Source organism: Hypanus sabinus, chromosome 1 (genome assembly GCF_030144855.1).
Source record: "Hypanus sabinus isolate sHypSab1 chromosome 1, sHypSab1.hap1, whole genome shotgun sequence".
NCBI lineage: Eukaryota > Metazoa > Chordata > Chondrichthyes > Myliobatiformes > Dasyatidae > Hypanus > Hypanus sabinus.
This window is the reverse complement of record NC_082706.1, coordinates 49,464,068-49,488,011: the sequence shown is the minus strand read 5'-3', so window position 1 is coordinate 49,488,011 and position 23,944 is coordinate 49,464,068. Positions and strand designations below refer to the sequence as shown.

At 43.1% G+C, this 23,944-nt stretch overlaps 1 protein-coding gene across 1 annotated transcript; it reads left to right on the top strand.

Annotated features, from left to right (window-relative positions):
* Nucleotides 1-6,187: 6,187 nt before the first annotated feature.
* On the top strand, nucleotides 6,188-22,134 carry LOC132394901 (phospholipase A2 inhibitor gamma subunit B-like). The gene is made up of 4 exons (XM_059971288.1): nucleotides 6,188-6,269; nucleotides 15,706-15,846; nucleotides 16,699-16,836; nucleotides 21,386-22,134. The coding sequence occupies exons 1-4, from the start codon at nucleotides 6,218-6,220 to the stop codon at nucleotides 21,709-21,711; spliced, it is 657 nt and encodes a 218-aa protein (XP_059827271.1). The 5' UTR covers nucleotides 6,188-6,217; the 3' UTR covers nucleotides 21,712-22,134.
* The last annotated feature ends 1,810 nt before the right edge of the window (nucleotides 22,135-23,944 follow it).

Below are 23,944 nucleotides of genomic sequence, written 5' to 3'. Positions count from 1 at the left end.
ATCTTCCCTCCTTCACGCGCCTGCGCAGTCCCGCCTCTCAGAACTCCGATCTGAGAAGCAATTGGACAATTTGAAAGTGGCCGCCGCCGCACTTCCTCTCAAGCCTCTCAAGCCTCGCAAGCCTCGCTGTCCTCTTCCAAAATATACTGCTGCATCTTTTGGCATAGCACATACAAAAAGCTGGAGGGACTTATTAGGTCAAGCAGCATCTATGGAAAAGAATGAACAGTCCTCCAGTATTTGCATTTGTTACTCTTGATTTCCAGTGTTTGCAAAATGTCTTGAATATATCACTTGCCAGTCTTCTACACCAGCCATAAGGTCACCAATCTTTGTATTGTCTGAACATTTACGAACCTAGTCTTCAGTGACTTAATTCAATGATGGATATAGATCACAGACAGCAGAGGTCCCAGTTTGAATCCTTGGAAAATTTTCTGCACTATTCTGCACCAATTGAACAATTTCTTTTCCTTGGTATTCACTAAGGAGAAGGATATTGAATTGTGTAAGTTAAGCAAAACAAGTAGGCTAGTTATGGAAACTATGATGATTAAAAAAGATGTACTGGTGCTTTTAAAGAACATAAAAGTGGATAAGACTCCGGGTCTTCACAGGATATTCCCCAGGATCTTGAGGGAAGTTAGTGTAGAAATAGCAGGGGCGCTGACAGAAATATCTCAAATGTCATTAGAAATGGGGATGGTGCCGGAGGATTGGCGTATTGCTCATGTGGTTCCATTGATTAAAAAGGGTTCTAAGAGCAAAGCTAGCAATTATCTGCCTGTAAGTTTGACGTCACTGGTGGGTAAGTTAATGGGAAGTATTCTTAGAGATGGTATATATCATTATCTGGATAGACAGGGTCTGATTAGGAACAGTCAACAGGGATTTGTGCGTGGAAGGTCATGTTTGACCAATCTTATTGAATTTTTTGAAGAGGTCACTGGGAAAGTTGACGAGGGTAAAGCAGTGGATGTTGTCTATATGGACTTGTAAGGACTTTGACAAAGTTCGACACGGAAGGTTAGTTAGGAAGGTGCAATCGTCAGGTATTAATATTGAAGTAGTAAAATGGATTCAACAGCAGCTGGATAGGAGATGCCAGAGAGTAGTGGTGGATAACTGTTTGTCAGTTTGGAAGCCGGTGACTAGTGATGTGCCTCAGGGATCTGTACTGTGTTCAATGTTTTTTGTCATATGTGTCAATGATCTGGATAATGTGGTGGTAAATTGGATTAGTAAGTATGCAGACGATACTAAGATAGGTGGCATTGTGGATAATGAAGTAGGTTTTCAAAGCTTGCAGAGAGATTTAGGCCAGTTAGAAGAGAGGGCTGAAAGATGGCAGATGGAGTTTAATGCTGATAAGTGTGAGGTGCTCCATTTTGGTAGCACTAATCAAAATAGGACACACATGGTAAATGGAAGGGCATTGAGGAATGCAGTAGAACAGAGTGACCTAGGAATAATGGTGCATAGTTTCCTAAAGGTGGAATCTCATGTGGATAGGGTGGTGAAGAAAGCTTTTGGCATGCTGGCCTTTATAAATCAGAGCATTGAGTATAGGAGTTGGGATGTAATGTTAAAATTGTCCAAGACATTGGTAAGGCCAAATTTGAAGTTTTGCGTACAGTTTTGGTCACCGAATTATAGGAAAGATGTCAACAAAGTAGAGAGAGTAAGAGGAGATTTACTAGAATGTTACTTGGGTTTCAGCACCTAAGTTATAGAGAAAGATTGCACAAGTTATGTCTTTATTCTTTGGAGCATAGAAGGTTGAGGGGGGACTTGATAGAGGTATTTAAAATTATGAGGGGGATAGATAGAGTTGAAATGGATAGGCTTTTTCCGTTGAGAGTAGGGGAGATTCAAACAAGAGGATGAGTTGAGACTTTGGGGCCAAAAGTTTAAGTATAACATGAGGGGGAATTTCTTTACTCAGAGAGTGGTAGATGTGTGGAATGAGCTTCCAGTAGAAGTGGTAGAGGCAGGTTTGATATTGTCATTTTTTAAAAAATTGGTTTGGTATATGGACAGGACAGGAATGGAGGATTATGGGCTGAGTGCAGGTCGGTGGGACTCGGTGAGAGTAAGTGTTCAGCATGGACTAGAATGGCCGAGATGGCCTGTTTCCGTGCTGTAATTGTTATATGGTCATTATATGGTTCTCTCCTAATCAGAGCCTGTCACTCCTCCTTGGGGTGGTGCAAGGGAAAGAAATCGGGGGCGCTGAGTGTTGACCGGACTCATGAGGATAGTGTTAATGGAATCTCATTTCACTCTCCCATCACAGGGACAACCACATACAGTACATCATTGGTGGCTGTGCCTCGGAGTTGCTCTGCAAGGAACCGGGACTTCGGATTGTTCTTCGGGTTAAAGGCCATCAGTATCACATGTAGCCAGGACAACCTGTGCGATATTGTGTCGCACAACCTCACATGGACCACCATGTCAGCGTCCACCATATTAGCACACGCCAGACCAGCACCCACCACTCCAGCGCCCACCACACTAGCTGCACGATTCCATTGCCCTCCACAAAAGCATCCACCACACAAGTGCCCACCACTCTTTCGCAGATCATACAAGCGGACCACACCAGCATTTACCTTTCATCGCCCACCACTCCAGTGCCCATTACATCAGTACACACTACTCTAGGGCCCACTACCCATCGCGCACCACTCTGGCGCCCGCCACACCAGTGCCCACAACATTGGTACACACCGACAACAACACAGACTCTGGCATCAATATCTAGCCTCTGCTCAATGGCCTGCAGCTGACACTGAGGGGAACTGTAATCTAGAGTTTTACATCTCGGGATGATTAGCTCATCTCGCCTCGAATTCACCCCTGTCCCTTCCTCCACCTCGCCCCTTCCCATTATCCACTCTCCCTCCCCGAGTTTCCCTCGCTTCCAGTACAACCCTCACTGGCGTCTTTTCAGAAGCATTTTCTCTTCAAATGGGACAGTTGAGTGTGTAAAGGGAGTGGAAATCCTCAAACTAATCCCAATGACCCCTATTTCTGACATGCCAATATAATTCCCCTGCCCTGATTACAAATCTCAGCCATGTATCTGCCCCAAATATCTTTGTTTTTCCCACTCCGCGCACGACAGTATCAGACCAATCTCACTGCCCCGCTCTCTCTCCGTTGCCCTGTGTCAATCACCAAAATAATCCCACTGCCCCGCTCTCTCCCCGTTGCCCTGTGTCAATCACCAAAATAATCCCACTGTCCCGCGCTCTCTTCATATCCCAGTCACAATCACCAAACTAATCCTGTTGATGTCTCACCAAACCGCCATGTGTCAATCCCAAAATAATCCCACTGCCCTGCTTTCTCCCAGAGTCTCATATCGAACTCTCACTTTCTTTCACTTCCTTCTCCCGCTGCCTCTCTCTGGATTGACCTCAGTCAGCTCTTCACGAAAGACCCACTTTTCCCGCCGCAGAGCTGCATGAGATACGGGAATGCCACCACCCTAACGGTGCAGATCAAATTCGAATCTCTCTCCGTCATTACTGGGTCTGAACCCCCAATTACTAAACTCTCCCCACACTCCGCCCCGTTGGGAGCTCCTTCCCCACGCCTTTCGGGTTCTGCAGTTCCCGTGAGTAGACACTTACCTCTCTGCGGAGATATGATGGATTAAGTCCGTGTTCATAGTTTGTTTCGTTCGCCCTATTCCATAGTGTTGCCTTGAAACCTCTGGGCGGCTCTCCGGTTACCGATCTCAGCGCCGTCGGGCGCAGGGAGCTAGTAATTCCGCGATTTTGCCTTCCTACTTCTATCCCTGAAGCGATCATGGTGATTGGAAGACCGACAGTTCTGGTACCCCTCCCCACCTAAAGTATAAGAATCTGAGACAGATGATGACGGAGAGATTAAATGAGGGGGCGATAGAGGGAGAGTAGGAGAGACACCAAGGGAGTGGTAGGGGAAGAAAGACAAAATATGGAGATAAACAGAACATCTCCCATACTTGCATTAGTCTTTCTCACACACTGGCTCACTCCCTCTGCACCCTTACTCTCTCCCGTCTCTCTCGCTCTCCCTGCTCATTCCTTCTCCTCCTCTTTCCCAAAGCCCCTTTCCTTCTCATTTCCTGTTCAACTCCCTCTGCTACCTCGCTCTCTCTTTCTCGCTTTCCTTCTCTCTTTCCAGCTTTCTCCATCCATTCTCTTTCTCGCTCATCCTCTCCCTCTGCACGTCGGCTTCTCTCCTTCACACTCTGTCTTCCTTCCATTCCTTTCTCTTTCTGCTCCCACTCTACCCCCTATTCTTCCGCCATCTCTTGCCCTACCGCTCTCCGTCACTTTTACTCTTCCTCTATTTCCCTTCATTTCTCCTTCCTCTATCCCCTATCTCCCTTTCCCCCTCCCCCCCGTCTCTCTATCTCTTACGTTCCCCTATCAGAGTCGCCGAGTGAAGGAGCAGGTAGTGAATTTCAGTGAGGGAAGTCGAAGGAATACCCACCATTGACGAATCAGCACTGACTTTCTCTCTCTCTCTACCTGTCTATCTAGCAATGTACGGCTGCAATAAAATAACAATTTTGAGACTTATCTCAGTGATATTAAAATGGTTGATACTGATTATCACGTTTGCCTGTTTGCAATATGCCGTGCTGCTGCTGCAGACATTTCAATGGCATGCGTAACCTGTTCGAGCAGACAGACACACAGCAACAGATACACACAATCACACAAACACACACAGAAACACAATCACACACGTACACATTAATGCATACGTACACTTAGGTGCGTAAAGACAGAGAAGCAGACAAACGCGCGCTCACAAACGCGTTCTTGCGCACGCGCATTCAAAGAATGCGTTGCTCTTGTATCTTGAATACCTGTGTGACAAACATTGCGCAAAATTCTATTTTTTCTCATTTCTGGGTAGTCATGTCCGGCTGCCTGGAATAAGGAACCGCCCCGTTGGCACTTCAGCTGAAAGGACTGCAGTCGGTTTTGCTACACGCTCATCAGACAATGGACCGCGGTGTACCCAGTTTGTTACTACTGACACCTGCAGTCTGTGTCTGTTCTCTGAAGTCCCCCAGACCCACATACTAAATACTGAAGGAAGTCAGCAAGATTTGCAGCGTCAGTGGAGGGGAATAAATTCGATACTTTAGGCCGAGACATTTTATCAGGTTCGGAAAGACAAGGACAGAAGGCAGAATAAGAATTGGTGGGGAGAGGAAAGAGTACGAGCTGGCAAGTGGTAGGCGTGACCGGGTGAGCTGGAGGGTGGGTGAGTGGGGGAAAGCGGATGAAGTAAGAAGCTGGGAAGTGATAGCTGGAAAAGGGAATGGTTACTGAAACAAGAGAACTGATAGAAGACAGTGGACAATGGGAGAAAGGGAAAGAGGAGGAGCACCAAAGGGATTTGGACAGGTGAGGAGAAGGGATGAGAAGTTAACTAGAACAGGGAATAGAAAAAAAAGAGAGGAGGGGTGCATTACTGCAAGATAGTTAAATTAATGTTCATGCTGTCAGCTGGAAGCTCTACAGACGGAATTTGAGGTTTTGTTTCTCCAAACTGAGAGTGGTAATGGACAGAATATCGAGAGATAGGGGCATTGTGAAGGCAGAAGTGATCGGCTTAGTTAGACATTTCATTAATTAGTTTAATTCGTCCGCACAATATCAAAGGAAGGTGAATGGAGAGAAGGAATGAACAAGGATAAAGGAGAGGAGTGGGAAAAGAAGGGGTAGCATAGAGGGAGGAAAGTGGACAATAGGGATGGGTGATTGAAGAGACAGCTGGGAAAAGTGGAGAGAACAGAGTGACAGTCTTGTGACGAGGCGGAGTACAGTAACAGCTGAGGTCTGTCGGGTGGCATCAGTGATGGTTGAGGAGATTAGAGGAAAGCGCACGGGAGCAATAAATGTGCAGAGGGTGAGGAGAGGGAGGAAGAAGGGTAACAGTCGGTGAACCGGTTCGGTCACCTCAACATCAAGGAAGGACATCAATCCATTACGGGGACTTTCTGCAATCTTCCCCTTGGCTTCCCATCTCGCCGTATACGGGAACATGTTAGCACCATTTCCTGGTTTCGGTCGGCTACTGGGCGGATCCAGCCATAGGCTAGCACCGTGTTCCACCAGCAAGATGACCTTCCCATCTGAGGACGCCTTGAAATAGGGAACAGGACCTAAGCCGGCAGTTGCATGTTGCTGCGTTGCACGCAATGATGAGGACATTGCTGGCACTCGCCCTGTTTCTGGGATTGATCGCCCAGGGTAAGTCAACTGCACCCGCCTTCGCACCTCACAACTTTCCCCGGGGTCGAGAGCGTATCGAGCTCCTGTCCATTCCTGAGAATGGACATGGGGGGACGGTGTTGACGATCGCACACGAAGTGACCTTCTCCGTTCGGTGCTCGGTGGATCCCGAGAACCTTCTTGAACGGGATGTCCTAGTGCCCATTGCTCTGGGAATTGTCTTCTTACGATGCCCCCCGCTGTTAACTGTGTTATTGTGCTCCTCTAAGGGAAGAGGTGTGGGGCTCCACTCGGAATGACACTGGGATCTGTCGCGCTGATTAAAGTGCTCCGGCATCGTACGGTCACCCCAAGCGCTACCTAGCTTTTTCAGCGAGTTCCCCGTGCGGCTGACGGTGAGGAAATTTCTCCGCTCCAGCCCCAGCCGAGAGGCCCATTCCCCTCCATCAGCTGGGACACCAGTAGGGGAAGGAACGGCTTTAAGTCAAAGATTATCGGTTGAATTTTTCAGCGACAGGTCCCGGAGCTCAGATGCCTTTCTCGTGCAGTTGCCCGGACTGGCAAGTGTTCTTAGCGTTTTGTGCAGTAGCTTTTTTTCAGCCCCAGGAATTGTTCTTTTTTGGGGGGGGGGGGGAGAGGGGGCGGGGAATGGGTACACAATTCCGCAAAGATTAAATTGACTCGAACCGGGTGCGGAGGGCCAGCGACTATTTGGGAAGGATTTGTCTTCTATCCCTTAAGACCACAGGACCACAAAATATAGGTGCACAATTAATTAACTTGGCCCATCGCGTCTACTCCGCCATTTCATTATGGCTGACCCATTTCCCTCGCAGCCTCAATCTCCTGCCTTCTCCCTATATCACTTCATGCCTTTAAATAACCAAGAATCTATCAAACTCTGCGTTAAATACACCTAATGACTTGACCTCCCCGGCCACCTGTGCCAACGAATTCCACAGATTCCACACTCTCTGGCTAAAGAAATTCCTCCTCATCTCCGTTCTAAAAGGACGACCTTGTATTCTGAGGCTGTGTCCTCTGGTTTTAGACTCTCCCAGCATAGACGATATACTCTAGACATCCATTCTATCGAGAACTTTAATCATTGGATTAGTTTCCATGAGATTCTCCTAATTTTTTCTGAATTCAAGTGAGTAAAGTCCCAGAGCCATCAAACGCTCCTCATATGATAAGTCTTTCAAACAGGAATAAATTTCCTGAAACTGCTTTGAATCTTTTCCAATGTCAGCACATTCTTTTATAGACAAGGGGCTCAAAACTGCTCACAATACTTCATCGGAGGCCTCACTGGTACCTCATATTGCCTCAAAATTACATACTTATTCGTATATATTCCAGTCCTTATGAAATGAATGCTAACATCACATTTGCTTTCCTCACCACCGACGCAACCTAAAAATTAATCTTTAGGGAATCCTGCACGAAGATTCCCAAGTTCCTTTGCATCTCAGATTTTCGAATTTTCTCTCCATTCAGAAAGAAAGTCTACCCTTTTATTTCATACATTTCCCGACACAGTATTTCATCTATCAGTTATTTGTCCATTCTCATATTCTGATCAAGTCCTTTTGTAGTCTCTGTATGTCCACAAACATACCTGACTCCTCAGCTATCCACATATCATCAACAAACATGGCCAAAAGCCGTTGGTGGTGACGACTTCCGGTGGCTGTAATTGAGTAGGTTGCAGTAGTTACGTGCTCGGAAATTATTCGCTTACTTTGCTGTTTAAACCTATCTCGGTGAGAGCACCATGAGCAGAAAACACTCTAGAAAAGAGGTTACTTTAGAGACTTTGGCTGAAATGTCTCAACAAATGTCAGAGAGACTCGAAAAATTGGATAAACTGGATGACTTGTTACAGAATTCCTTCTGAACTGAAAATGCTTAATCGGAAACTTTGAAGTATACAACAGATGTGAATGACCATGAAATTCGTATTAAGCTACACGAAGAATCTCTGCCGGTGTTGCAGAAGGATACCGAATGTTTCAAGAAAATTTCTAAGGAACAAGTTAAAAAATACGACGCGTTACTGAAGAAACTGACAGATTTGAAGACCAGGAACTGAAGGTGCAATATCAGAATTCTTGGGTTTCCTAAAAAACTGGAGGGTAACCAACCTATTGATTTGTGTGCTCAAATGCTGAAAGATTTATTCCCTGATATACTATCGGAACTACCAAAATTTGAGCACGTTCACCGAGTTACCCCGCCTAATTGGGATCCTGCCAAACTTCGCTCTATTATCATTCGCTTTTATGACTATCAGATTAAAGAACAGATCCTTCGTGAATCAAGGAAGAAACGCATATTACAATTTCGTGATCAACAGTTTCGGATTGTTCAAGATTATCCAACGGAAGTTTTAAGAGCTAGACAGGCTTTTAAAGAGGTCATGTCTGATCTTTTTAAGCTTGGCTGTTGCCTTTCTCTCAAAGATCAGTGTAAACTCAAGGTTACTACTTCTGATAATAAGGTTTCTTGGTTTATGAAGCCTAAAGGAGCTAAGACATTTTTACATAGTCCCCATGCTTAAATTCAACCTTGAGTTGCTTTATAGTAAATGTTTTAATTTCAGGTGTTCAATCAAGTAATTGTTGATAGCTTTGTTCAAGCTTTGTTGATAACAAGGTTTCTTTGTTTTACGAAGTTGTAATCATTTGTTTGATTAAGTAACTGGCGCCTTGATATCTTTCAAACTATACAAAATATACAGGCAGACTGCATTCATTTTCTCAAATAAAAAAACACGAAATGCTGGTAGAACTCAGCAGGCCAGACAACATCTATGGGAGGAGGTAATAACAACGTTTTGGGCCGAAACCCTCACTCGTGTTGCCTTTGAATTCATTTTCTCTTGTTTTTTTCCGCCTTTATATGGGTCCTCTAATGTTACTTTCTCGCAGCTCTTTTTAAACAAAACATTACATTCTCTCAGTGTTATTTTTATTTTTATTTTCCTTTTAGTAATTTGACTGAAAGTAATTATGTAGGGTGTACCTGTAGTAATTACTGAGGAATGAAAATAAAGGGTGTTTTGCTTTATTTTAAATTCATTCAGATTTTTCCTGTCTTTTGATTATTTATACACTTTTCGGTCTTTTACTGCTTTTCAATAGTATACAATATTCTATTGCTGGTTTTTGTTTTTTTTCATTATTTTACATTTTGTCATTTTGTTTTTTTTCTCCCTTGAATGCCTTAAATTAGTCATGTAGGAAGTCATCTAAACCGCTTCCCTTTCTAATTGTTTTCTATTTGTTTCTTTACCCCTTTTTTTGCACCCGCGAGTATATGTTGTTTTACTTATTGATTTTCCTTATCTGTCTTTCCTTTTCACCGAGACGAAGAGTTAAATTTTCCCATGGTTTTTTTTCTCGTAAATAGGAACTTATTTATTTTGATATTTTGTTTTTGTATACATATATTCACAATCGTTTATTCAGCACAGCTATACATATATATATTTTTGGAGACACCGGAGTTTTGGTTTGGGAACGTTAGAAGTAGTTTTCAGTCTCTCTTGGCTGATTGTTTTCTTTGGCAGGAGAGACTGGGGAAAAGGGTTCTTCCAGAAAGCTGATTGGAGGTTTTTACTGTTTTATTTATTCGCTATCTACATGTCTGTGATTACCTTTTATACATTACTAAAGGATACTTGATGGGTTTTTAAATTAATATACTCAGCTTTAATGTGAAAGCTCTAAATAACCCTGTTAAACGAAGTAAGATTTTCTCTTATACCAGGAAACTTAAAACTCGTATAATCTTTCTCCAAGAAACCTATATTCGTAAAGATGATATTTCACGCTTTTTCAAAGGATGGAAGGGTATACATTTTCACTCATCCTCTCAATCTAGATCGAGAGACCTTTCTATTCTGTTTGATCAGAATGTATAATTTATTCAACATAATCTAATTTCTGATACAAATGGGCGTGTTGTTATTGGTTTGGGTAGTCTTGAGAATAAACTAATCGCATTTGCGAATGTATACGCTCCAAATACAGATGACCCTTTGTTCTTTGAACGTCTTTTCTCTTTTCTGCCCGATTTGAATTGGTATTCCTTAGTAATGGGTGGAGATTTTAATTTTTGGCTTGACCCTATATTAGATTGCTCTTCAAGTAAAACCGCTGTCACTAATAAAACAGTCCTATTTTTTAAATTTTTTTCTATTTCAACGTGGTATTCTCGACATGTGGCGTTTTTTACACCCCCAAGAACAGGAATATTCATATTTCTCTCAGGTTCATCATATATACTCTCCGATTGACTACTTTTTTTAGATAGAAATTTGCTTCCACTGGTTCGATCCTGTGATTATAAGGAGATTGCTTTGATCGACCATGCACCTGTGTGTCTGGCTTTAAGATTACCTGTTCATTCTGTATCAAATATAAGTTGGCGTTTTAACTTATCATTGTTATCTGATAAATATTTTCTAAAGTTTTTGGAAAACCTTATTACTTTTTTCTCTAAAGAAAATTTTAAAGGAGATACCACTGGTACTATGGTCTGGGACACTTTTAAAGCATATGTTCGTGGAGAAATTATCTCTTACTCTACCTATATAAAGAAAAAAGCTGATAAAGAATGGTCTGTCCTAGCAGTGATATTAAAAGATCTTGATTGGAAGTATGCCCTATCTCCAGATCCAACTATATATAATAAGTGGATTGAAATCCAATCCAAGTATAATCTTCTGCTGACTTACCCAATTCAACGACAGCTGTTGAGAGATAAAACTCAATTTTACATTCACGGGGATAGAACAGGATTAGCCAATCGCTTAAAACCTTTTACAGTTAATCGTCAAATCACAAAATTTTTTAAAGACAATGGTACTAAGATATCTGATCATTCTGAAATTAACAACGTATTTAAAGACTTTTATCTTAAGTTGAATCAGTCTGACTCTTCTTTAGATTATACCTATATGAATGCTTTCTTCAGTAATATTAACATTCCTACATTGTCTGCTGATAGCCTAACCAGTTAGATCAGCCGATTTCCAATGAAGAAGTGACTGAGGCTATACGTGCTTTACATTCTGGTAAGACCCCAGGACCTGATGGCTTTCCTGGGGAGATTTATAAAACTTTCACTATGTTACTTACATCATATTTATCCTCTGTTTTATCAGAATCCTTTAAATCAGCTAAACTCCCTCAATCTTTTAATGAAGCTTTATTTCCCTTATTCTTAAAAAAATAAAAATCCAGCTGAATGTTTTTCATACAGACCGATCTCTTTATTAAATGTTGATGCAAAAATCTTATCCAAAATCTTAGTCGAAGACTTGAAAATATTTTACCATCAATTATATCACATGACAGACAGGATTTATTAAAAATCATTACTCACATTTTAATATACATCAGTTACTGAATGTGATATATTCACCATCCAAATAAAATCAGAGTGTATATTATCCTTAGATGCAGAAAAAGCCTTCGATAGGATTGAGTGGAATTATCTTTTTAAGACCTTAGAAAAGTTTGATTTTGGGCCTAATTTTATTCGTTAGGTTAAATTAATTTACTTGTCTCCTACCGCTCAGGTTATTACTAACTCTCAAATTTCTAAGCCCTTGAAATTACAGCGGGGAACTAGACAAGGTTGCCCTCTTAGTCCTTTACTTTTTGCTTTAGCTATAGAACCTTTAGCAGTAGCATTTCGAGAATCTAAGGACATTTCTGGTATACTAAGGGAAAGTATGACTCATAAAATTTCATTATACGCTGATGATATTTTACTTTTTATCTCTAACACTGAAACTTCTTTGCCTTCTGTTCTTTCTTTAATTTCCCAGTTTAGTTCTTTTTCAAGATATCAGCTGAACTTATATAAAAGTGAGTCATTTCCATTAAATGACCTAATGTCATCAAATGCCAAATTTCCATTCCAAGTTGCTACAAGTCAATTTACATATCTAGGTGTAACAATTACTAAAAACTTCAAGAATTTATTTAAAGAAAACTTAAACCCCTTACTGAATTATGTGAAAAAAACGCATAATGGTCTCCTTTTTCTTTATCTCTAATTGGCCGAATTAATTCGATTAAAATGAAGATTCTTCCTAAATTTTTATCTCTTTTTCAGGCCTTACCTATTTTTATTCCTAAGACCTACTTTGATTCTTTAGATTCAATTTTAACATCTTATATTTGGAATAATAAGCAAGCTCGTTTAAGTAAAGTTTACCTACAAAGAAATAAAGATATGGGTGGATTAGCCCTACCCAATTTTAGGTTTTACTATTGTGCTGCCAATATAAGGAATATTACTTTCTGGTCTTATTAAATTTATAGTAAAGATTGCCCATCATGGGTCTCCTTAGAAGTTAATTCTGTAAAAAAAATCCTCTGTTCTCTCTCTTCTTGGATCATATTTTTCAGCAAATAAAATAACAGATAACGTAATTGTTAAGCAAACTTTAAGGATTTGGTCTCAATTTAGGAAATGTTTTGGTTAAGCGAATTTTTCATTATCATCTCCCATTCTCCTTGATTACCTTTTTTATCCCTTCCATGACTGACAAAGTCTTTAAGGATTGAGATGAACTAGGTATTAAGTGTTTTTGGGACCTGTTTATCTCAGGATCTCTTGCTTCATTTGACCAATTGTCAACTAAATTTTCACTCACCAAATCACATTTTTACAGATACCTTCAAGTTAGAGATTTCTCACCTTTCCAATTTACTACTATTCCTATAGGTTCCGATAAAAATTTACTGGACGATCTTTTAAATTTAAAACCTTTTGTTATTGGTTCTATTACCGGTATCTATAACTTGTTGATTGAATCTAGACAAGACTTTTTAGATAAAATAAAAAAAGGCTTGGGAGGATGACCTAAGTTGTCAGATTTCTGATGATAGATGGAATAAAATTCTTAAACGAGTTAATAAATCATCTTTCTGTTCTCATCATTCTCTTTTACAATTTAAAGAGGTTCATAAGTTTTTATCCGAATGTTTCTCCACTTTGTAATAAATGCAACTCAGCTGATGCCTCTTTAATTCATATGTTTTGGTTTTGCCCTAAAATTGAAAAGTTTTGGCGGGAAGTATTCCATAACTACTCACAACATTTTAGGGTCCAATTTGACCCAAATCCCCTTACTGCCTTGTTTGGTATTATTGTAGATGAAGATATAACTTTAAATACTTCTAACCTACAGGTTTTAGTTTTTACCTCTCTTTTAGCAAGAAGAGCAACCTTGCTTAAATGGAAGGAGTCTACCCCTCCTACACATCTTCAATGGCTACGTGATATTATGTCTTATTTAAATTTTGAAAAGATCCGCTGCTCAGTCTTAAAATTGAAACAGTCTTTTTATGATATCTGGAGACCTCTCCTAAATTATTTTTCCAATTTATAAAGTTTAACAGTACACAGACTTTTATGTATATTTTTATCTTCTCTTCTTAAGCAAATATGTTTTCTTTTCTAATTTATCCATTATCATTCATCAGCTTTTTTCTTTGGTAGTTGGTAGGGGGTTGACTTTTTTATATAAAAAAAAATCTTTTATGATGTATGACCTATCTTTAAATTTTTGATTACAGAGTGGTATACCTTTATGTGTTATGCTATAACATTTTGATCAATTTTATTACAATATAAGAATGTACACAAGTTATGTTGATATGTATCTATGTGTTGCACTCTGTAAATCTTGTTTTTTTTTTCCTTCTGAATAAAAATATTGTAAAAAGAAAGAAAAGCCATTAATTCCCTCAATTAAATCATTGTATATAATGTAAAAAGAAGTGGTTCGAATACAACATCAGTGGAACACCACTAGTCACCGACAGCCAACCTGAGAGAAAAAAAATCTCCCCTTATTCCTTCTCTGCCAATAAGCCAATGCTCTATCCATGCTCGCATCTTTCATGTAATACAATGGGCTCTAAAGCTATGAAGCAGACTCGTGTGTGGCATCTTATCAAAGGCCTTCTGATAGTCCAAGTTCACAACATCCTCATATTCTGCTTTCCACGTCCTATTTGTTGTTTCTTCAAAGAATTCCAGTGGAAGGAATCTATCCTGACTTCACCATATTTTATCATGTGGCTCCAAGTATCCCGAAACCACATCTTTAGCAATGACTCCAACATCTTCCAAACCTTTGAGGTCAGACTAACAAGCCTACAATTTCCTGTTTGAAGAGTGAAGTGACATTTGCAATTTTCCAGTCCTCCAGAAAAATGCCAGAATCCACTGATTCTTGAAAGATCATTACTAATGCCATCACAATCTCTTTAGCCTCCTCTATCAGAACACTGGGGTGTAGATTATCTGAACCGGGTGACCTAACTACCTTCAGAACATTCACTTTCCCAAGCATCATCTCCCTAGCAACCACAACTTCACTCACTTCTGCCCTCTGACATCCCAGAGCCTGCGGCATACTGCTAGTGTTTTGCACAGTGAAGACGTATTCAGTTCTTCCAACATGTCCTTGTCCACTATTGCTTCTTTTACTGTGGGTTAATTACCTATTACTGTCACTTTCCAGTGGCCGATTACAGCGAACTGCAGCTCCCAGAGCTGCTGTGTGCTGTGTTCTTCGGTGCGAGATGTATGTGGATGACAAAAACCAATAGCCTGGACCATGCAGCACATCCGCCCCACCTTCTCTACATTATTGGTTGGGTCTTTCATTAATAACCATCCCAGACCAACCACATTTAATCTTCTTTTTAAAAGATGCTATGCAGTAGTGTAGCAGTTTTGTGGAATTTAAACGAAGTTGGGGGTCGGGTGAGGGGTTTGCCGAACAGTCAGGATTCTGAAAGCGGTAGGATTGCATATCATCTAGGGTTTATTCTACCCGAAAGCGGGGAGCAACGGGGATAGGGTTTCTTCCAATGGACGGATGGCAACATCATACAATTACTCTGTGAAATGCATGGGGGTGAGTGGCTCAGAGACCGTGGTGTGGAAATTGGAGTAGGTTACAGAGATAGGGAGGTCTTTAGGGCCAAAAGGGTTCACAGTGAGAGGGAAGTGTGAAGGGGCAGGATGGTGTTACAGAGTGAAATGGGTGTAGACACAGTTAGAGGAAGCTCTGTGCACAGATTTGTTCAAATTGTAACTCCACGAATAGTGTTGGTGGTGGCTGTTGAGTGGGGAGCTAAGGGGTAGAGGTAGGCTAAAGGGACGGGATGATGTTTGAGGTTTGGGGGAAGGATATCGAGAAGAGAGTGTGGGACTGGGGAGTGATGATAGGAGATGGGAGCTAGTGGATTGTTTCAAGGGAGAGAGGGTGGGAGAGGGGATTGGGTGGAGTGCTTATAGGGAGAGAGGAGTGAGAGGGAAGTTGGTGGGTTTTCACGGCCATTTGGCCGTGAGAGATCTCAGGAGCATCTGAGGACGTATTCTAACAGTATGTTCCTGACTCCTTTCCTCACTTCAGGCCACTCTCTCCAGTGTTATGCCTGCGACAGTTCCAGAGAGAACTGCGGCCTGGGTCAGAGAAACGTCACCTGTAACGACACCTTGAACCTTACTTGCATCACCATCACCATCCGGACAAAGTTGCTTTTACCGAATTCAGGTAGTACCAGGACCACCCAACAGCTATTTGGAGTATAACAGGCAGAGTGGACAATTGAGGGGTGGGCATGGCACTGGCAAGCGAACAAAGAAGTGAATAGACACAATAATGAGGAAATGGATACAGACAGACAGACATACTTTATTGATCCCGAGGGAAATTGGGTTTGGTTACAGCCACCCAATTTACTATAGAATACTATAGAAATATAGCAATATAAAACCATAAATAATTAAATAATAATAAGTTAATCATGCCAAGTGGAAATAAATCCAGGACCAACCTACTGGCTCACAATCTGAGGGGAAGTTTGATGGCCACAGGCAGGAATGACTTCCTATGACGCTTAGTGTTACATCTCAGTGGAATGAGGATCTGGCTGAATGTACTCCTGCGCCTAACCAGTACTTTATGGAGTGGATGGGAGTAATTGTCCAAGATGGCATGCAACTTGGACAACATCATAGGGGGATCGAGAAGAAAAACTGGCGGACTGTGCGAGGGGAAGGCGAAGGTAGGATAAGAAGAGAAAGGAGCAGGGTCAGGGGAGGGTTGGGGGCAAGTAGGCGATGGAGAGAAAAGGAAGGGCAGGAGATTGAGATGGCAGATGCGGATAGAGTCATCGGAGGAGCAGTGGGGGAAGGGATATTGAGGTGGTCAAATTGAACAGGGGGCAAACGGGTCAGGGAGAGAGTGAGAAGGTGACGGGGTGAGGAAGGAAGAGCGAGAGAGCTGAGAGACGAAGTGGGCAGGAGGACTGTGAGGGAATGTCAGACGGTGAGATTGGATAGGTGTTGGGAGCACGACGGGATGTACCAGGGGCTAGTGTAATGCTAAGAGATGTCTCCACAGGATTCATTGAGGTCCAGCGAACGCTTTTTGGCTGCGGAATCTGCACCGATGTCATCTCCTTCAACAGCGGCCGGACTTCCGTCTTCGTGCACACTGCCTGTTGTAACTCGGACCTGTGCAACAGTCAGGTGGAACCAGGTACAGAGTTGCTAGGACAGTCCACACGCGCTCTCTTCGCTGTCCCTCATTTTTCCACCGCCATTTTTTCTTTCTCTCCACCCCTTTCTGCTGTCATCTCTCCTTCGCGACCCCCACTTCCCCTCTCCCTCACACTCTCTTGTTTCTCTCCCTCACATTTTCTGCCGCTTTGCAAAAACATGCCGCATGCTGTCAAATAATTGATACTGACCCTTTCTGTACAGACGTTCTAATTTCTTTTCATACACAGCAAGAACCCGTAACATGACGATCCCTCCGCGCCGACCCTTTCACACCATGGCACTCCTTCTTCACTGGCACTCTCTGTGTGCCTCTTTCTCATCGCATCAGCTGCAGCGAGCGCTCTCACCTCAAGTGCACTCCTTCAGCACCCTGTCCTTTTTTCCTTTTAAAAAAATGATAAACCTTTATTTACACATGAAGTACACAAAATACAAATATTCAATATTTGCAAGACAGTGATAAAATTCAAATTAAAATATTGCTATATATTATCTATAAAACAGTTAATTTTCCGGGGCAGGGGGAGATGAAACCGCTTCTAGAAATTCACCACTGTACCCATTGTGACCGCATGCTCCCTCTCCATCAACAGCCGGGCACGAACGTATCCTCAGAAGAGGAGCAGGGTGTTGGCTCTGGCAGAGCCCTTGAAAATCGCCGCATAAACACGTGAATAGCCATTTTGGCCAGGCCCAGGAACAAGTCCACCAGCAGATCCTCTTCGGCCCGTCACCACCCTTTCCACACCATGGCGATCCCTCCTCACCAACCTTCAAACTGCACTCCATCCTCATTGTCCATCCAACAGTACTGACAATATTTAAGGCAGATCTGTTCTCAATTTGCATCCCGTACAGACTCAGGATGGAGACGCTGCTAATATCATCCTCTGGTGCATAAAAAGTAGACTCTGCATACCCCGTCTATCTAAGCCTTTCGACATCCAATAGGTTTCAAAGAGATTCTCCAGTATTTCTTCAAACCTCAGACGAGTACAGACCCAGAGGCATCAAACACTCCTCATGTGTAAACACTTTCATTCACGGAATCATTTTCCTGAACCCGCTCTCCAATGATAGCACATCTTTTCTTAGAAAAAGGGCACAAAATAGCACAGAATACCTCAAGTTCGGTCCAAAAAATGCTTTGTAAAGCCTTAGCTTTACCCCTTTGCTTTTATGCTCCAGTCTTCTCAAAATGAATGACAACACTACATTTGCAGTCCTTATCACCGACTCAATCTGCAAGTTAACCTTTAGGGAACCCTGCAGGAGAACTCTCAAGTCCCTTTGTATCTCTGACTTCTGAGACAACTTCTCTCCATTGAGATAACAGTATACACCTTCATTCCTACTAGCAAAGTGCATGACCATACACATTCCTGTATTATCTTCTATCTGCCACCCATTTGTCAACACCCCTAACTTGCTTGTCCTTCTGTGGATTCTCTGCTTCCACATTACTACATGTCCCTGCAACTATCTTCAGATCCTCCCCAAACTTAGCCACAAAAAATTCCATTCCGTTTCCCAAGTCAATGACATACAACATGAAAAGAAGCGGTCTCGACAGCGGCGTCTCTGGCACACCACTACTGACCAGCAACCAGCCAGAAAAGGCCATTTCTGTTCCATCTTTTTGCCTGCAGCCAATCTTTGGGAGGGTGCGCTGCTGATCGAGCCGGCTGCTTTATACCAGACAGTGCCACATGTCTTGTGTGTTTATGTAGTGCACTCACGCAGGGAATTAAAGAAAGTCCCACTCAACCCCTGACCTGTAGAGGGCAGCACCATAATGTGGCGGATGTTGAACATAGAACAGTATAGCACAGTACAGGCCCTTCTGCCCACAATATTGTGCCGACCCTTAAACCCTGCCTCCCATATAAACCCCCACCTTAAATTCCTCCACATACCTGTCTAGTAGTCTCTTAAATTTCACTAGTGTATCTCCCTCCACCACTGACTTATGCAATGCATTCCACACACCAACCACTCTCTGAGTAAAAAACCTTCCTCTAATATCCTCCTTGAACTTCCCACCCCTTACCTTAAAGCCATGTCTTCTGGTATTGAGCAGTGGTGTCCTGGGGAAGAGGCGCTGGCTCTCCACTCTGTCTATTCCTCTTAATATCTTGTACACCTCCATCATGTCTCCTCTCATTCTCCTTCTCTGCAGAGAGTAAACCCTAGCTCCCTTCATCTCCAATCATAATGCATACTCTAGGCAGCATCCTGGTAAATCTACTCTGTACCTTTTCCAATGTTTCCACATCATTCTTATAGTGAGGCGATCAGAACTGGACACAGCACTCCAAGTGTAGCCTAACCAGAGTTTTACAGAGCTGCATCATTACTCCAAGACTCTTAAACTCTATCCCTCAACTTATGAAAGTGAACACTCCATGAGCTTTCTTAACTACCCTATCTAACTGTGAGGCAATGTTCAGGGATCTGTGGACATGTACTCCCAGATCCCTCTGCTCCTCCACACTTCCAGGTATCCTGCCATTTACGTTGCACTCTGCCTTGGAGTTTCTCCTTCCAAAGTGCACCACCTCACACTTCTCCAGGTTGAACTCCATCTGCCACTGCTCAGCCCACTTCTGTATCTTATCAATGTCTCTCTGCAATCTTCGACAATCCTCAACACTATCCACAACACCACCAATCTTTGTGTCGTCTGCAAACTTGCCATCTCACCCATCTACCCCCACATCCAGGTCGTCAATAAAAATCACAAAAAGTAGAGGTCCCAAAACTGATCCTTCTGGGACACCACTAGTCACAACCCTCTAATCCAAATGTACTCCCTCCACCAAGACCCTCTGCCTTCTGTAGGCAAGCCAATTCTGAATCCACCTGGCCAAACTTCCCTGGATCCCATGCCTTCTGACTTTCAGAATAAGCTTACCATATAGAACCTTGTCAAATGCCTTACTAAAATCCATGTAGATCACAACCACTGCACTACCCTCATCTATATGCCTGGTCACCTCCACAAAGAAACCTATCAGGCTTGATAGACACGATCTGCCCTTTACAAAGCCATGCCAACTGTCCCTGATCAGACCATGATTCTCTAAATGCCCATAGATCCTATATCTAAGAATCTTTTCCAACAGCTTTCCCACCACAGACATATGGCTCACTGGTCTATAATTACCCGGACTATCCCTTCTACCCTTTTTGAACAAGGGGACAACATCTGCCTCCCTCCAGTCCTCTGCTACCATTCCCGTCAACAACGAGGACATAAAGATCCTAGCCAGAGACTCAGCAATCTCTTCCCTCGACTCGTGGAGCAGCCTGGGGAATATTCCATCAAGCTCCGGGGACCTATCCATCCTAATGTATTTTAAGAGCTCCCACACCTCCTCTCCCTTAATATCAACATGCTCCAGATCATCAACCTCACTCATATTGTCGTCACCGGCATCAAGTTCCCTCTCATTGGTGAATACCGAACAGAAGTATTCATTGAGGACCTTGCTCACTTCCACAGCCTCCAGGCACATCTTCCCACTTTTATCTAATCGGTCCCATCTTCACTCCTGTCATCCTTTTATTCTTCACATAATTGAAGAATGCCTTAGTCCTTTCTTGCTACCCTATATTCCTCAATAGACCCCTCTTATCTTAGCTTCCAAAACCTCATGTAGGCTGTCTTCTTCCACCTGACTAGATTTTCCCTCACTTGTTACCCATGATTCCTTCACCCTACCATTCTTTATCTTCCACATTGGTACAAATCTGTCCCTAACATCCTGCAAGATATCCCAAAATAACGACCACATCTCCATAGTATATTTCCCTGCAAAAACTTCATCCTAATTCACAGCCGCAAGTTCTAGGCTTATAGCCTCATAATTTGCCCTTCCCCAATTAAAAAAATTCCTGCCCTCTCTGATTTTATCCTTTTCCATGACAATGTTAAAGACCAGGGAGCGGTGATCACTGTCCCCCAGATGCACACCCATTGAGAGATCTGTGACCAGACCCAGTTCATTACCTAATACTAGATCTAGTATGGCATTCCCCCTAGTAGGCCTGTCAACACATTGTGACAGGAATCCATCCTGGACTCACTTCCTGTCCCGTCTAAAACATTGGAACGAATCAGGTACCAATCAATATTAGGGAAGTTAAAGTCACCCATGATAACAAACCTGTCATTTTTGCACTTGTCCAAAATCTGCCTCCCAATCTGCTCCTCGATTTCTCTGCTGCTACTAGGGGGCATATATAATACTCCCAATTGAATGCATGGAGAATCCCACCCAGGAAGTGGAAAGTGCCCTATCACATCCTGACTGGTCCCTTTAGACTGGAGGGTCCTTATTGGTCAACCTTCATAGGACTCCCCTCTCTGACCCACACTGAGAACCTAGCGATGGGGAAAGGATTGAGTGTACCACGTATGGCTCAGTCTCTAAGCAGAGATCATCTAAGCAAGCGAAGTGGGGACATCACTGAATATCAAGAGATAGGACATGCTCTAGTGATGGTGTGCATTCCATTTGCAGAGAAGGAGAATATGACATTGAATGGTCTGGAATGCGAGGGTTGTTTAACGTTAACTGAAACTGCGTGTAACCAATCGATGGCCGCTGTCAGTTGCCACGGGGAACAGAACCGTTGTATTCACGCCACAAGTATCATCGGTAAGTTCTGTCCTTCCACCCTACCCCCACCACGTCCATCCACAACACCGCTGAAGTTACACCACTTGGTCAATCCACCCATCTTTTGGGTTCTCTGCTCTCTCTGCAATCTTCTATTGACAACCTGGTATTTTGTACAACAAAGGATCAGGTCCCTCGTTCTGCAATGTATTAGCAAACGACATTAGTCTAATGACATCCAATCCATTCTGCCGACATAGTGCCCGTATGCCTGGATTCTCTGCTCATTGATATGTCTAACAGCCCTTTGACACGTCTCAGTGCTCTGTTCCACCAGCATCACTGAGTATATCCCATGCAGCCCCTACTCTTTCTGTAGAAAATACAAGTGCCCCGTACATCTCCTGTGAACATTCCCCTCTCTCACTTTAAATGCAACCCTCTGGTAATGGATATTTCTAACCTGGGATAAAATGATGCCAGCTGTATACATTATCAATGCTTCTGATAATGTCATAAACATCTATGAGATGTCCCATCAGCTCCTGACTCTACAGAGAAAGCAACCCAAGTGTGTCCTATCCTTCCTCGTATCTCACAGTCTCCAATCCAGGCAGCATCCTGGTGAACCTTCTCTCCATGCTCTCCATTGTCTTCACATTGTTTCTATGACAGAATGACCAGAACTTAATGCAATGCTCCAGACGCAGCCTTTTGAAAATGCAACGATGCTTCCGGACTCTTGCACGTCAACTTTACTGCCATATCAACCAGTGCAACCACATTCAATGAACATGGATGTGGACGTTAAAATCACTGGGCATCTTAATGCTGAAGAGGGCCCTGCCATTGTCCTTTCTATCTCCGTCTCTTTATATCTCACCACCCAGAGTTCAACACATTGCATTTGCCTGGAGTAACTCCAGCTGCCATTTATCTGTCCAGGGTCTCAGTAAGCCAGGCAGCATCTATGGAAAATTATAACCAGTCAACCGATTCTGTTGCAGGGTATTTTCCAAAATCGTCCTCCTGCATTTTGTATGTGTTACTCTTGATTTCCAACATATGCCGAATAGCTTGTGCGTATCACTGGGAGACTTCTACACTATCCAGAAGACCACCAATCTTTGTATTGTCTGAAAACTTACGAACCTATCCTTAAGTACTTTAGCCCAATAGTGGATATAGATCCTAAACAGCCGTGGTCCCATTGTGGATCCATGAAACATTTCCTGTTCAGAGCCCGTCATTCCTGCTCATTTGGTTTGAGGGAAAGAACTCATGAGCGCTGTTTGTTGACCTGACTCGTGAGAAAGTGGCTAATGGACATCCTGTTTCCTTCTCCCACCATAGGCAACACCAGCCAGATCACCAAGGGCTGTGCCTCGGAATCACTCTGCAATGAGCAGACCATCAATGTATTATTTGGTATGAGACGCAGCAATGTCACCTGTTGCCAGGAAAACCAGTGTAATAATGGATTCCAGGATAACCCTATGACACCAGGGACAGCTACATCATCGTCCACCACACAAACTCACAGCACTCCGCGGCAGAGCACTCTAGCACGCACCACATTGACAGTCACGGACAATAACACTGCTTCTGCCATTAATACCCACCCTCTCCTCATCACCCTGCTGCTGGTATTGTGGGCGACTGTACTCTAGAGTGTTGCATTTTGATGGCAGTTACATCAACTTGCTGGGCATGAAGGGGGTCAACAGTTGAGGACAGAGACAGATATTCTGCTTTCAGAGCCTCGAATCCACCCCTCAGCACTCCGCATCTCCTCCTCTCCGCAATCCACTCTCCTACCCTGCTGTCATTTCCTCACCCTACATTCTCTCCTCTTCACAACCATAGTTGGTGCTTCTTTAGAAGTAACTTCTATCCAGTGGCATCAGGGGAAGTGGCAGAGGAAAGGAAAGTCCTCAAACGAATCTTAATGACCTCCATATCTGATTTTCCAAGAGAATCCCCATTCCACAATTACTCATCTCAGCCTATATTGGCCCCAAACATCCCTCTGCCTCCCCCAATCTACGCATGTCTGTATCAGTCTCCAAACTAATCCCACAACCCTACTCTCACCTCAAGGAGAGGGTCAGACAGAAGATTCAGCTTTCAGAGCATTGAATCTATTGCCCGTTTCCCTCCCCAACTCTCCCTCATTCTGACTTCCTCTCCCCCACAACCCGCTCTCCCTCTCCGCCATCATTTCCACACCCCAACATCCCTCCCCTCCACAACCCGAGCTTGTGTCTCTTTTGTAGTATCTTTAATTCAGTGGGGCACGGGAGGGTACAGGGGGAGTGGAAGTCCGCAAGATAATCCCACTATGCCCCATCTCAGACATCCCTCGCTGTGATTATTCTCCGCAGCCTTATATCTGCCCCCAATATCTCCCAGTTTCCCCAATTCACATAAGTCTGCATCAGTCTCCAAACTAACCACACT